General features: G+C 45.6%; 1 protein-coding gene across 3 annotated transcripts in view; it reads left to right on the top strand.

Annotated features, from left to right (window-relative positions):
• Positions 1-12,679, top strand: part of LOC107384400 (low-density lipoprotein receptor-related protein 8) — a 147,270-nt gene extending 134,591 nt beyond the window's left edge. For 2 of the 3 annotated variants that reach the window (XM_054741013.1, XM_054740994.1), the window contains exons 17-18: positions 3,198-3,266; positions 9,805-12,679. In XM_054741013.1, coding sequence (XP_054596988.1) covers positions 3,198-3,266; positions 9,805-10,148 — 413 coding nt within the window. In that variant the 3' untranslated portion in view covers positions 10,149-12,679. The remainder of the gene's footprint in view (positions 1-3,197; positions 3,267-9,804) is intronic. The other variant, XM_054741031.1, reaches the window with a different exon arrangement.
• Positions 12,680-13,721: the final 1,042 nt, after the last annotated feature.

The raw sequence follows: 13,721 nt of genomic DNA, 5'->3' as shown, positions 1-13,721 counted from the left end.
TAAGCAGAGAGCACAGAGAGCGGCACAGCACGTTGTAGAGCGGCGCTCCAGGCTGCTGCGTCCAGCGCACGGTCCATTCTCAAAGTGGCGCAACCAAAAAACTATAATTAGCACACGATCGTTCATGTCCGCACATGTTCTCTATTTTCTGTCTTATTTGTGCCTGAAGCGCTCTGCTACTGCGGAGCTCATCACCTGTGCTGCGGTGATTTCACCTCACTGACGCAGCATCGAAACGCGCTCTCCGCGTTGTGGTCAGGAGATCCCTTTGGTCTGCTGAAAAGTAACTGATGAGGTGAAAAAGTAAGAATCCAGGCAGCAGATTTTCTGGAGAATTAAGAGGATATGCAGGAAGATGAGAGACAGACAGGACAGGAAAATAGTTTATTTAAAACAAGAACCCCCCCCCCCAACCCCCATAACTGGGCTCCCCAGAAGCCTCTGTGTAATCCATGCCCTCTCCAGTAGTGTTAGTTATACGGTGTTTATAAAAGCTCCTCAGACATCACTGACATGTTCTAATATTATCAGATGAAAAACTAAATTATCAGACATGCTGTCTCATCTGCTGCTTTTCTAAACTTGCAAAAAGTAACAAAATCATTTGAAAGCCACTATTTGTGGATTATCTGAAAGTTTCAACTTTTTTTTCATTGATCCTATCGTCTAATCTCACAGCTGAAACAAGCATCCTTGATAATCTGTGCACAGGAAGCTTACCGATGCTGTAGGAAAACAAAAGGTATAATAATTTATTATTAATACAATCTTGTTGCAGCACTAAAGCAGAAAAATTAGATTTTGCAATAAATATGCAAAATATTTACATATGAACTGTTTTAGAGCCCTTTTATTGGCAGAATCTGATATTAATTTAGTTCTTACAAAAAATGGGTCCCAGCGTGGTTTGTGTGGCGTTGCCATGGCGTGACGTCATGGGAACAGATCCCCTGTCCTCTTGTTTAGAAATGAAAACATGGTCACCCTATATTAAACAAACTGTCCACCCGGGCTTTTGCGCTGCACAGAGACGCTTCGCTGCCTATGACTTTGAACGTCAGTTGAGAGCGGTTGAGAGTCAGACTGACCAATGAAGAGAGGGCCTCAAGTTAAGACCCTCTCCTCATTGGTCAGTCCACACAGGGTGGGTCAAAGGTTACCCTGAGCGGGTTACGTGATGTCAGGCATTCAAGAATTGAGTATATTTACTGCATATTACAGTAAAATATTCTGTATGTGACCATATTATGGTGATCCTTGGGTCGTGATGATGGGGCCCTTTAACATTGTTGCCCAGGGTACAACAAAGTGTTAATCTGGCCCTACACACACACACACACACACACACACACACACACACACACACACACACACACACACACACACACACACACGTCATGACTAATTTAACTACACTGAACTGCTTTAGTAATAATCTAATCTCTTATTCTGGAGTAAAATAAAGAAACAAGCTAAATCATCACATGTGTGGCATCAAGAAGCATCTTCTGAGTTCAAACACAGGGATGGAGCACAATGTTTACACCTGAACAGTATCAGGATATTCCGCTTGTTATGAGCGCTAAACGTTATTCTGCCGCTTCCGTGCGGAGCGGTAGAGAAACACAATTCAAACACGGAACCGAGTCCGGCTACCGAACCCAGCAGAATTGTGATGACGTCACACCGGTGCGCGAAGGTGCGGGATACACAGGAGAGGAGGTAAACAGCGAGTTGAGGGACTGAACTGATGTTTTAGAGCAGAAGTGTACACCCACACCCCCCACGGTTTAGACGTGGCGCTCATGCAGGTGTCTCTTCCTGTTCCGACGCTGCTACACGTAATATTTTTTATTTATTAAGCTTACAATTTATTTTTACTCAGTAACGGATATTATTTAAAATGTAGCAAATTACAAATCTTTTTTAAAAACTTACTCAAGTAAAAGTAAAGTACAGATTTTGACAACGACTTAAAAAGTATAAATATACAAAAAATCTACTCAATTACAGTAACGTGAGTAAATGTAATTCGTTACTTTCCACCTCTGCTAGCACTACACTTTATAAGCGCCTCGTGATTTTTATCTTGAGAGGCGCTATAGAAATTATATTTTCTTCTTCTTTTTCTTCTTCTTAGCTCTGTGGAAAGGCCTCAGCCTCACGTTAAAAGATGTTCGGCCATTTCGACTCTCTGAACTTTAGGTGTTTCCTCTGTGTTTCGGTGTTTGGACGTTAATCACGAGATTATTTGGACAAAACAAGCTGTGGGATTGACTACAGTAAAAGATCTCCCAAAAAGCTTCATTTTGGCTGGGTAGATCTGTGGATCTGCCCTTCCAGCCTCCCGGAGGCAGCCGAGTGAGGCAGGTGTCTGGCGTCACCCGTCTATCGGCCGGGAACAGCTGCCGGACACAGGCATCCCGGCTGCCTGTGGAGCTCTCTGAAGGGAAACACAGGAACACGGCAGCTCTTTCAGTGCTTCACTTTTAAGTTGCTCAATCTCATTTTTCTGGCTAAAGTTCTCCATTAGCTTCCAGTCATTTTCGGGTTTGCTCAGGCGGTCTGTAGCTACCCCCACTGGCTCCATGTAGCTTCGGGTTAGCTCAGTTAGCTCATTGCTACATTGATTCAGAGTTCATGGGTGTCAATCATTTGCTCCCACCCTCACAGCCTCGCCATCAGCGCCGCTTCTTTTCCCGTTTTTTGATTGTCTAGGCATGACGAGGCGTGTGACACGGCCAAGATGGCAGCGATCGGAACCGCCCGTTTGGCTTCGAATAAGCCACGCAGAAAGCTATGGGTGGGGTTTGTCCATCCATAAGAGCTTTCCTCTTGCTGTAGGGAAGCAACCCGCTGACGTTTTTTCACTTTGTGTGTATGGAAGCGGGTTCTGCGTGTGCTGCTGCAGCAGCATCACTCCTGCGAGCATTTACGCGTAATTCAAACGAGCTGAAACGTGATTCTGGAGCCAAATGAAGCTTGACTGTATGTGAAGTGCAGAAGGTCAAAGTTACAGTGAAGCACGCCCTCCATCCTTCACTTCCCTTCTTCATAATCAGTCTCGTTCTCCATCACTGTCGCTCTTTGTAAAACTCACGGCTGTGCTTACAATCCTCGTATTTTTCACACATCGTACGTCCCACACGCTTTCCTTCCCCTCCTGATTACTTTTAACACCTCATCTCTCTTTTCAGCTGGGGGCGAGCATTTCCTCCTGGGTGAGAACTTGACCGTGGCTGTGCTTGGGGTGGTCATTCCTATCGGTAAGGTGCCCACAGCATCCTGTTTGTCTTTTCACAATAAAAGTCTGCACATGGTTTTTGTCCACCTACAGAATGTGTCCATCCACACCGATAGTGCTGTGGACAGTCCACTGGTCCATATCAATGTCTCCATCATTCACCCTCACACCACTTGTCTCTATTAGCTTTAGCTTTCTTTCTGTGCATGATTGTGCACGCTGGGTCACTGAGCCCTCCAGAACTGTCATCAGGGTATCCGCGGGTCCTTAAAAAGTCTTAAATTTGCTTTTCCAAATTTAAGGCCTTAAAAATCCTTAAAAATGACAAATAATCCTAAATACAGTTTCCAAAGGTCTTAAATTACCAAAGACCCAATAAACAAGATTCTTTTATTTTTGTCAAATTTTCGTTAATTACTAGTTGGTGTTCAGCATTTTTTGTGTGTACGATGTTGGCGTAAGCAGAACCGTACACGTTCAGTTGGTTGTGAAAGGGGGCTATTTTTAGATGAGCACATTAGCTGGTTAAGCTAGTGGGAGCTTGCGCCATGGGGAAGTGCAAGTTTAATGGTAACTGGATGGCTAATCCCACGTTCGCGACGTGGTTAGCACCGGTTCCTGGCAATAGCTGGAAATTATGGTTTAAATTTAATTTTAAAAATAGCTTAAATTTGGTCAAAGTGGCCTTAAAAAAGGTCTTAAAAAGTCTTAAATCTGGCTCCCTTAAACCTGCAGATACCCTGTGTCATGTGTTTGTAACAAAGCAGTTCAAACATCAACAAACACGAGAAAACAAATCGTACAGAAGTACTTGAAAGCTGTGTGGTGAGGGAACCATCTGCAGCTCCACTTTAGATCCAAAAATAGCTGCAAGTAAATATGTTGAGCTGCTTATGAAGAATAAGCTATTTCCAGTAAATGTAGTTGGTTTTAATTTGATGGTTTTAGTGTTTTTATTGTTATGGAAAGACTAAAAAAGTGTTATTTTCTTTAGTAAAGAGCTAAACTTTTCAGTGATCTAATGGGCCATTCCCATCTGTACCGGGTCGGCTCGGGCCGGGTAGCGTAGGTTGTTTACATATCTGGGTGGCCTGGTATTTTTCCGGGCCAACCAAGGCTCATTCTCAGCCCTCTTCTCGAGGGGGTCTGCTTCAGGCCGACCAGGGCCAACACGCCCACTGCTGACAGCAAATTCACACCTTCCATTAGAGCAAGCCTCTGATTGGTGGGTAGAATCAGCCCACATGGGCTTACGACAAGGATGTGTGGAATCAACCGGGCCAGGCTGGGGCCGACTGGGGCTACCCGGCCCGGGCCGACCCGGTACAGATGGGAATGGCCCATTAGTTTGTTCATCACAGCCGCTGTAGGACTTGAACAGAGCTAACGTTTCATTAGCTTTGATGGAAGTTTCTGGCTCCTAAAACCTCAGATGCTGAAAAACAAACACCGTTTTCATGTTAATATTATTTTACTCTCCGGCTTTCAAGCATTCGGTCACGAGGTAAATTCTGTAACAGCTTAAGTTTTTTAAGTTTTCCGACTATTGAAGCCTTGGTGGGCTTTTTCGGACTTAAGGACATTTTACACGCAGTAAAGATGAGTTTGTTTTTCTGTTTTAAAAGTACAGTAAGAATTTACGGTGAAGTGATCGCGGACCATTCTAATGTCTCAATCATGTCGGAAGGAAGGTTCCAGTTAAACAGGTTTCCTTTTCAGCTAGCTGGGGGATTTCAGTTTTTCTCTTTTCAAAATCAGAGGGATGTAGTCTAATGGCGCTTACACATTAGCGTCGGCGCAGGCCCATATGCTACCAGATGGCACGGGAATTTGTTTTCACACACAGGTCAGATTTGCGTTTTCGGTGTCCCGGCGACTCTTTTGCCTCAGACCTTCTCCCCTGCGGTCAGACTGGGACCGAGGCGACACTACGGACTGATTGGCCAGTTGAAATTACGCCTACCGCCTCCGATCTGCGAGAAGAATGAGCCAGCGGGGGTTTCCCGCATGTGCGGTTCATTTTCATGCTGGAAGCTGTTGAGTAAACTTCTGTCTGTAGCACGGAGCTGCTGCTCGGTGTGAGAACGGGAGACAAGAACAGCTCTGTGTGTGTGTGTGTGTGTGTGCGTGTGTGTGTGTGTGTGTGCGTGCGTGTGTGCGTGCGTGCGTGTGTGTGTGTGTGTGTAGTACAAGATTACGAGGACACTCACAGTAAATTAATAAAATAACGTGGTTCAGTCTCCAAAAGCAGCACAGCTCGTGTCCGCCTTTTGTTCACCTTATGGAGCGGACTTTCCCGCACGTATTAAACGTCGCCTACAGGCTCGGGGATTTGTGCATTCCTGAGAAGTCCCTCGGATTTAAATGTGAGCACTACACCACCAGCTCGAAACCGAACTCACGCCGTCTAGCCTGGCTAAACCCCGACCGTGCCGACGCTAACGTGTAAGCGCCATTTGTTTACCTGCTCTGAGCCCGCGGGGCTGAGTCAGCGATGCAGCACCGGCATTTGTAAATTGATACCAACAGGCTAAACTTGGTGGCAATTTTTAAAGTTCCTAATCCAGAAATGGGAATGACCCAGAAGTTGATTCTAAATAAAGCTAGAGGCTAATGTTGAGCTAACAATGCTAACGGTGATTAAGAGAAAATATTGGGCCCTAAAGTTTCTCAAGATACTTTTTCAATTCCCAACAACTTGATGTTACAGTAAAATGTACTTATAAACTTTCTGTGTGTGGCTCGTCGCACTCGTGATCTAGAATCTTCTGGCGCTGATCCGTGAGCGAGAGAGGGCCGTGACACTCACAGAACAGGAGAGATGCTCGCTTGTTCTGAAAATGGGCTGTGCACCTTTAACTTTGATTGTAAGAGTTAATGATGGTGCTCCAGGCACAAGTCGAGATGTTCCGATGATATTTTTTTTTTACCTCACAAACCTTCAGGGTTTTTGTGGATGATCACAATGCACGGAGACAATTAATCTACACAGTTAGTTTGGCTTTTGCTGTAAACAGATTTGACATGACCAGGACTCATGTCTCACTCCAGCTGGAAACAGGGTCTGCAGAAGCTCTATAGAGCTCCGGACGTCACGTGACTCTCAGAGAGTAGACGCCATGTTGGCAGGCAACAAAGGTAAACAAAATGAACGGGATCGGCTTGGGTTTTACTTCGTCTGAGTTTACTTCATGCTTTAAAACTGAAGGAATCGTTTTATATAGTCAGAAATTAAATAGACTAAACATCTCCGACCCTTACCGTGCCCCTGGGATACTTTTTAAAAACGCCAGAAGCTGTCGGAGCGGACTTCTTACTGGACCTGGCTGGGGAACGCCTTGGGATTCCCCCGGAGGAGCTGGCTCCGGCGGCTGGGGAGAGGGAAGTCTGGGCCTCTCGACGCTACTGCTCCCGCAACCCGACTCCAGATAAGCGAATGAAAATGGATGGATGGACAAATAACAGATTTACATGTAAGAAGTTTAAATAGAGTGCTGTGCTGTTTGAATGTATAAACTGAACTGATTTTTTTCCGTGAATAAAATAAATATGTCAGGCAGGAGCATCTCAGGATCTGTCTGAGATCTGTCTCGGTGAGACAGATAATAGCAATCCAAAGTGCTTTTATGTGTGATCTGACAATTGATCAACCATTGCTTAAAAATGAAATACAGCTTAGCCGGTTAATTGCTGTGATCATAAAACACGTAAACGGCAGCACGCAGAAACACGAGGCAACGTTTTACGTGATGTTTACTTGTTACTATGAGTAATAAGACAGAAAACGCCCCGCCAAAATAAGTTTAGGAAGCCCACTAAGAATCGTAATAAAAGCATTTAAAATAAATACCATACACAGTTGAGGAAACGTTGGTTTAAGTACCTGATATGAAGCGGTCGCTGCATAAGCGAAAACCTTTACTCTCGGGCTTCCACAGTTTCATTTCAGCCCGGTCACTAGTGCGTTTTATTACAATGATCCAACGTTTGCGGCGCTCCGGATCTTGGGGAATCCTGTAGATGGCTCATTCCTTATGTTGTCCGCGTCTGTTCTGCATCCTGGGGCACAACAGGAAGCTACCATATTTCCCGTTTGATTGAGTTTTCTGACAATAACAAATACAGGTGCTGGCCAGTAAATTAGAATATCATCAAAAGGTTGAAAATATTTCAGTAATTCCATTCAAAACGTGAAACTTGTACATTATATTCATGCAATGCACACAGACCAATGTATTTCCAATGTTCATTACATTTAAATTTGATATTCATAAGTGACAACTAATGAAAACTCCAAATTTGGTATCTCAAAAAATTAGAATATTCTGAAAAGGCTGAATATAGAAGACACCTGCTGCCACTCTAATCAGCTGATTTACTCAAAACACCTGCAAAGGCCTTTAAAAGGTCCCTCAGTCTTGTTTTGAAGGCACCACAATCATGGGGAAGACTTCTGACTTAACAGCTGTCCAAAAGACAATCATTGACACCTTGCACAAGGAGGGCAAGACACAAAAGGTGATTGCTAAAGAAGCTGGCTGTTCGCAGAGCTCTGTGTCCAAGCACATTAGCAGACAGGCGAAGGGACAGAAAAAATGTGGTAGAAAAAAGTGTACAAGCTCTAGGGATAACCGCACCCTGCAGAGAATTGTGACGACAAACCCATTCAAAAATGTGGGGGAGATCCACAAAGAGTGGACTGCAGCTGGAGTCAGTGCTTCAAGAACCACCACGAGGAGACTCATGAAAGACATGGGATTCAGGTGTCACATTCCGTGTGTCAAGCCACTCTTGAACAAGAAACAGCGCAAGAAGCGTCTCGCCTGGGCCAAGGACAAAAAGGACTGGACTGATGCTGAGTGGTCCAAAGTTATGTTTTCTGATGAAAGCAAGTTCTGCATTTCCTTTGGAAATCAAGGACCCAGAGTCTGGAGGAAGAGCGGAGAAGCACAGAATCCACGTTGCATGAGGTCCAGTGTAAAGTTTCCACCGTCAGTGATGGTGTGGGGTGCCATGTCATCTGCCGGTGTTGGCCCACTCTGTTTCCTGAGGTCCAGGGTCAATGCAGCCGTCTACCAGGAAGTTTTAGAGCACTTCATGCTTCCTGCTGCTGACCAACTTTATGGGGATGCAGACTTCACCTTTCAACAGGACTTGGCACCTGCACACAGTGCCAAAACCACCAGCACCTGGTTCAAGGACCATGGTATCCCTGTCCTTGATTGGCCAGCAAACTCGCCTGACCTTAACCCCATAGAAAATCTATGGGGTATTGTGAAGCGGAGGATGCAATACGCTAGACCCAACAATGCAGAGGAGCTGAAGACGACTATCAGAGCAACCTGGGCTCTCATAACACCTGAGCAGTGCCACAGACTGATCGAGTCCATGCCACGCCGCATTACTGCAGTTATTGAGGCAAAAGGAGCCCCGACTAAGTATTGAGTGCTATACATGCACATTCTTTTCATGTTCATTCTTTTCAGTTGGCCAACATTAGAGAAACAAACATTTTTTCATTGGCCTTTAGAATATTCTAGTTTTCTGAGATACCAGATTTGATGTTTTCATTGGTTGTCACCTATAAATATCAAAATTAAACGTAATAAACATCGGAAATACATTGGTCTGTGTGCATTGCATGAATATAATGTACAAGTTTCACGTTTTGAATGGAATTACTGAAATATTTTCAACCTTTTGATGATATTCTAATTTACTGGCCAGCACCTGTAGTCCAGCTGCCGGCTTCTGCCTGCCAAGATGGCGCCGTTTCGATTTGAACTGTTGCATGCCGGGAGACGTGACGTCAACTCCCGGAGCTCTATGTGGCGTTCTAACCTATTTGAACCCCATTTCCGGGGCCTCGTTTTTAAAGCGTGCCTAAACACCAAGCAGGATCTGAAATGTATCCCTTTTTTACTCAAGCTGTGTGATATTTTAGAAAAATACACAAATTGTGTTCAAATGTACGCAAAGTCTGACCTTTGTGCATTCATAAAGCAAGAATTGTGTGCAGCTGTGTTTCAGAAATATTTAAAAACTTTTTTATGAGGTAGCAGCTGTTAGAAAATAATTTTATCTAGAAAGTTTGGAAGTGGCGTGCAAATGTGTAAAACTGTTACGCAATCCCTCTCAATGTGATTGTTAGTTGTCTGCTTATTGTGCGTGATGAAAATGTCCTCCAACACGTGGGGATGATGACGACTAAAGCTAAAGATCTTAGAAATGTAGTTATTGTGGTTTAATTATGAAGCGTGGCGTAACTCTTCTTAGGGCAGAGCGTCTTAGACGTGTTGCTAGGAGACAGCAGGGTAATTGTTAACAATTGTACTTCCTGAGGAAACTTAACTGATTTATTCTAAATTTAAAATATCCTTGTTTTAAATTGTTCTGGTTGCTGAGTGACCCAGCACCCGTCCCCTGTCCACTTCCTCTCTGTCCCCTGCATTCCTGCTCTGCTCCCCTTCGTCCCTGTCATCCCGCACCATGAACTCGTTATGCCTGGTTAACGCTCCCCCCTTCCCGTGTCCCTGCCGCTGTGTGTTAAACGCATGCAGTTCCTATCGTTGCCACAGTGGTGTTCGGCCTGGTCTGCGCCGGAGTCTACCTGGTGTGGCGTAACTGGAGGCGCAACTCCACCAAGAGCATGAACTTCGACAACCCCGTCTATCGCAAAACCACGGGCGAAGGGGAGGAGGACGAGATCCACATCGGACGGACTGACGCTATAGGACACCACATGCACCATCACCCGTTTCCTCAGGGAGTCGGCGTGGGAGTCGTAGGTGCTGCAGGGGGCGGCACTTGCCCGCAGTTTATCGCCCTGCCACTAGGGGGAAGCATGCCAGATCCTGGGACTCACTGGTACACAGAGCAGCCCATGCTGTCCGCTGTTAAGTGACCTTGTGGTTCAGACGGCCTCTCAGTCTCACACACACACACACACACACACACACACACACACACACACACACACACACACACACACGCACGCACGCACACACACACACACACACACACACACACACACAGAGGAGGATGGAGTTTACTGACAGAAAGAGAAACATATCATGAAGTCATGCAGCCGTTCACAGCCACATCAGACTCCAAATGTCATCAAAATAATTAGAGAGAAGAATTCTTGCCTTTACTGATGGAGCTGCTGGGAATCTTCCACGTTCTTGTGTCCCTGATCTGATGGAAGTGTGGTTCCAGGTTGCAGCTTGAGCCAGCTGAGTCCGACACTTAAGCCTGGTTCATGCTTCTCCGTCAGCTCCGCAAGGGACAGACACGCACGGATTGACGGAAGCGTTTTGCTCTCATACGTCTCCGTCTCCTGGAGAGTGTTGCAAAGCAATTCCCCGGCAGGACAACAGAGGGCGTAGCGCTGTTCTGTGGTATCCTGTCATGTAACGGACCAAGATCGTGTGTTTATATTGTTTTTTTTTGTATATAAGAGACTTTTAACACGGACATATTTGTCTCTCATTTCTCCACCTCTTCATGCGCTCCCCACCGCTAAACCTACGTTTCCTGTCATTTCCGTCCACAAATAAAACGCTTGCTGCGCATCTTTTCACTCCTCCAGTCACGGGAGGATGAAACGTTCATATTTTTTCGCGAGGTATTCTTCAAGCTGCTCCGTGTCTGCCGCTAGTTAAACTCGGCTCTCTTTGCAATGGCGGCGCTGTAAACAACAGCGGCGTCCTGACCAATCACAAGCTTGCGTAATCCGTCTCGTTCGACGGATGTTTAAAAAAGTGGGCTCGACTCCGTACGTGCTTGCGTGCCTGCCGGAGCCCTACGCAAGGACGGATAATGGCGTTGCGTGTCTCCGCACTGACGCAGACGGAGAAGCATAAACCAGGCTTTAGAGGAGGAGCTGGTGCGCGTATCGCTTTGTCCTTGATGTATTATTTTGGGAGTTATTCCTGGTTGGCAGCGAAGCTTTGGGACATCTGCTGAGGAAGGAGTCGTCCGGAAACTGGGACAGGCTGGTGAGACAATCTGTACAGATTGGGGGTCAAATCAATCACTTATGTTGTTACTTGGGTTGTCTTGTGTTGTAAACGTCTTTGTGGACGAGCTTTCCCGGTTCAGAGGCGGGCCTTTTGGGTTGAGTGATCCAACATTTCCCACTGTAGCTGAACACGAGTGGTTGGTTCCATCCTCTGGGTTTTAGTGAAGAGCAGACTGGACGGAGGTGAAAGTAGGCGTGGCTTGTTTAGACGTTACATGGTTTGAGAAAAGCAATAGGCTGCAGCTAGCAGCCAGATGAGGTGTTCTGTGTTGACAAAAGTCATCAGGTGTTAATAATTTTATTTGTTGACCTGCTTTCGACTGTGATACATGCACACAGATCCACACAGGGAGCAGCGACTCTCCAGAGGACGGGGTGCATTTGCCCTCCGAAAACACAAACGTCATGAATAATCGCCCGCCAGCTGACACCGCAGCCTTTCCACCGTAAACACACACATATGCACATGCACATCTGGCTGCGCGGCCCGCTCGCCTCCTCCTGAGATGGCCGCCATCTGAGCCGACAGTTCTGGATGGCACCGCTCAACTGGGCCCTGCTGGTGCCTGCATCATCACAAAGACCTGTCATGTGATGTGAGCACAGCAAGCAGGACAGCGGTGACGCGACGAGTCCGAGAGCGTCTCGCCCTGGCGGTGCAACGACTGCTTCCTCCATTCATTAACCTGAGAAGTGTGTGTGTGTGTGTGTGTGTGTGTGTGTGTGTGTGTGTGTGTGTGTGTGTGTGTGCGCTCAGTAAGATGCATGTGTGCCAGTGTTCATCACACAGCCATATTTGAACTGTTTCGTATGCTCTTTGTTGCACAGCCTTCTCAGAGTTCCTTCTGTGTTTTGCATGGAAGACGTGTGTGTGTGTGTGTGTGTGTGTGTGTGTGTGTGTGTGTGTGTGTGTGTTATTGGTTTGTAAATATGTTTTCATAAGGTTTTATATGATAGCTGTACATAAGATTTTCGATAAAGTGTCGACAGGCATATTAATTTATTTGTATAAAGAGAAGCAATCTCGTCCCTGATTGGAAGAAATCAGTTTTCCACCAAAGTGGTTTGTCTGTTTGTTTGTTTGGTTTGTAATGTTTCTTGCTGTGCATCGTTTAGCATCTTTATTGTGTGTTGCGACCGTTGCGACGCTCCCATTTTCGCCCCGCCGCCTTCTCACACCCACTAGAAAAGGCCAACACACACACCACAGTGTGGACGGTGACGGGATGATTCGTTTAATTGTGCCTTTTGGTTTTTCTTTTTCTGGCGTGTTTTAAACTCATCCAACGAGGACGGGCCAGCTGCTGTGCTGATAACCATGAGCTGTATTAGAGACTAAACTGGTTTCACTTTTTAATCTTATGTACTTTTGAATATCTCTATTTATTGATATATAAAATCTGACAAAAGTCCTGCGTCTCTCTCGTTTATTGTCTTTCATTCTTTTAATTTATTTGAACCAAGGTTTAAGAAAATACGTCAACGAAGCTTCAGACCTCCTCGCTGATTTCTACTGTTCTGATCAGATTTCATGTCAGACAAAGATAACCTGAGTCGTTTTCAGATGATGATTCCATTTCTTACGATAACGGAACCATTCAAACCAGCCAAAACTAACAACTGGTCGTGATCCCCTACGACCAACCACCCGCGAACCACCAATGAGTCCCCCACCCCTCTGGAGGAGCTCCGTCCCGCTTTTCTCCACAGAATCGTCTGAGTTCAGACACATCGCAGGGTTCTCCAGTAGGAATTATGTGTTTAAGGTCAAAGGTCAGGGGTCCTCCTTCAGGATGTTCTGCTAGAGTCAGAAGTCATGGTTCCATCAGTTACAGCAGGTGTCAGGTGTGAAGCAGCAGAGCAGTCCCCGACCATCACACTGCCACCACCAGAATGTTCCTCAGAATATCCACCCAGAAGTCTTTGTGATCATTAGGATGTTTGTTAGTAAAGGTGAGACGGGTCTTACATGAATCATGACCCCTGACCCTAACCTGGCCCAGGCAAGGCCCGCGGCGCTTTAGATGTTCTAGGTTCATTTTTTCTTGAGTCTCTTTAGAGCGAGGTCTGATGTGTTGCTTTTAGAGATCCTTTAGCCTACTTGGGTCTTAATGTGTGTAACGCTGCCGCCACACTGCAGTTTCCCAGACTGGGATCAGTAAAGGTCATCAGTCCATCTGTTTCACTCAGGACCAGGTCATTTGGGACAAACGTTGTTCCTTTATTAAATGAAATCATCATTTAAAACTAGGTTTTGTATGGAGTCAGGTTACCTCTGTGTGATCCGAAACTTTTCTACAAAGAAAAAGCAAAAGAAATCAGTTGGAGTTCAAACACATTTGTATTTAAATAAACAGCATTGATGCTGATATTGGACCAGCTGAAGCCAGATGGCATGTGCCAGTGTTTGGTTAACAAAGCTCTGAAGAAGAAGAAGAATCATTTCTATAGCGC

The sequence above is a fragment of the Nothobranchius furzeri genome, chromosome 11 (genome assembly GCF_043380555.1).
Source record: "Nothobranchius furzeri strain GRZ-AD chromosome 11, NfurGRZ-RIMD1, whole genome shotgun sequence".
NCBI lineage: Eukaryota > Metazoa > Chordata > Actinopteri > Cyprinodontiformes > Nothobranchiidae > Nothobranchius > Nothobranchius furzeri.
This window is presented reverse-complemented; position numbering and strand designations above follow the sequence as displayed.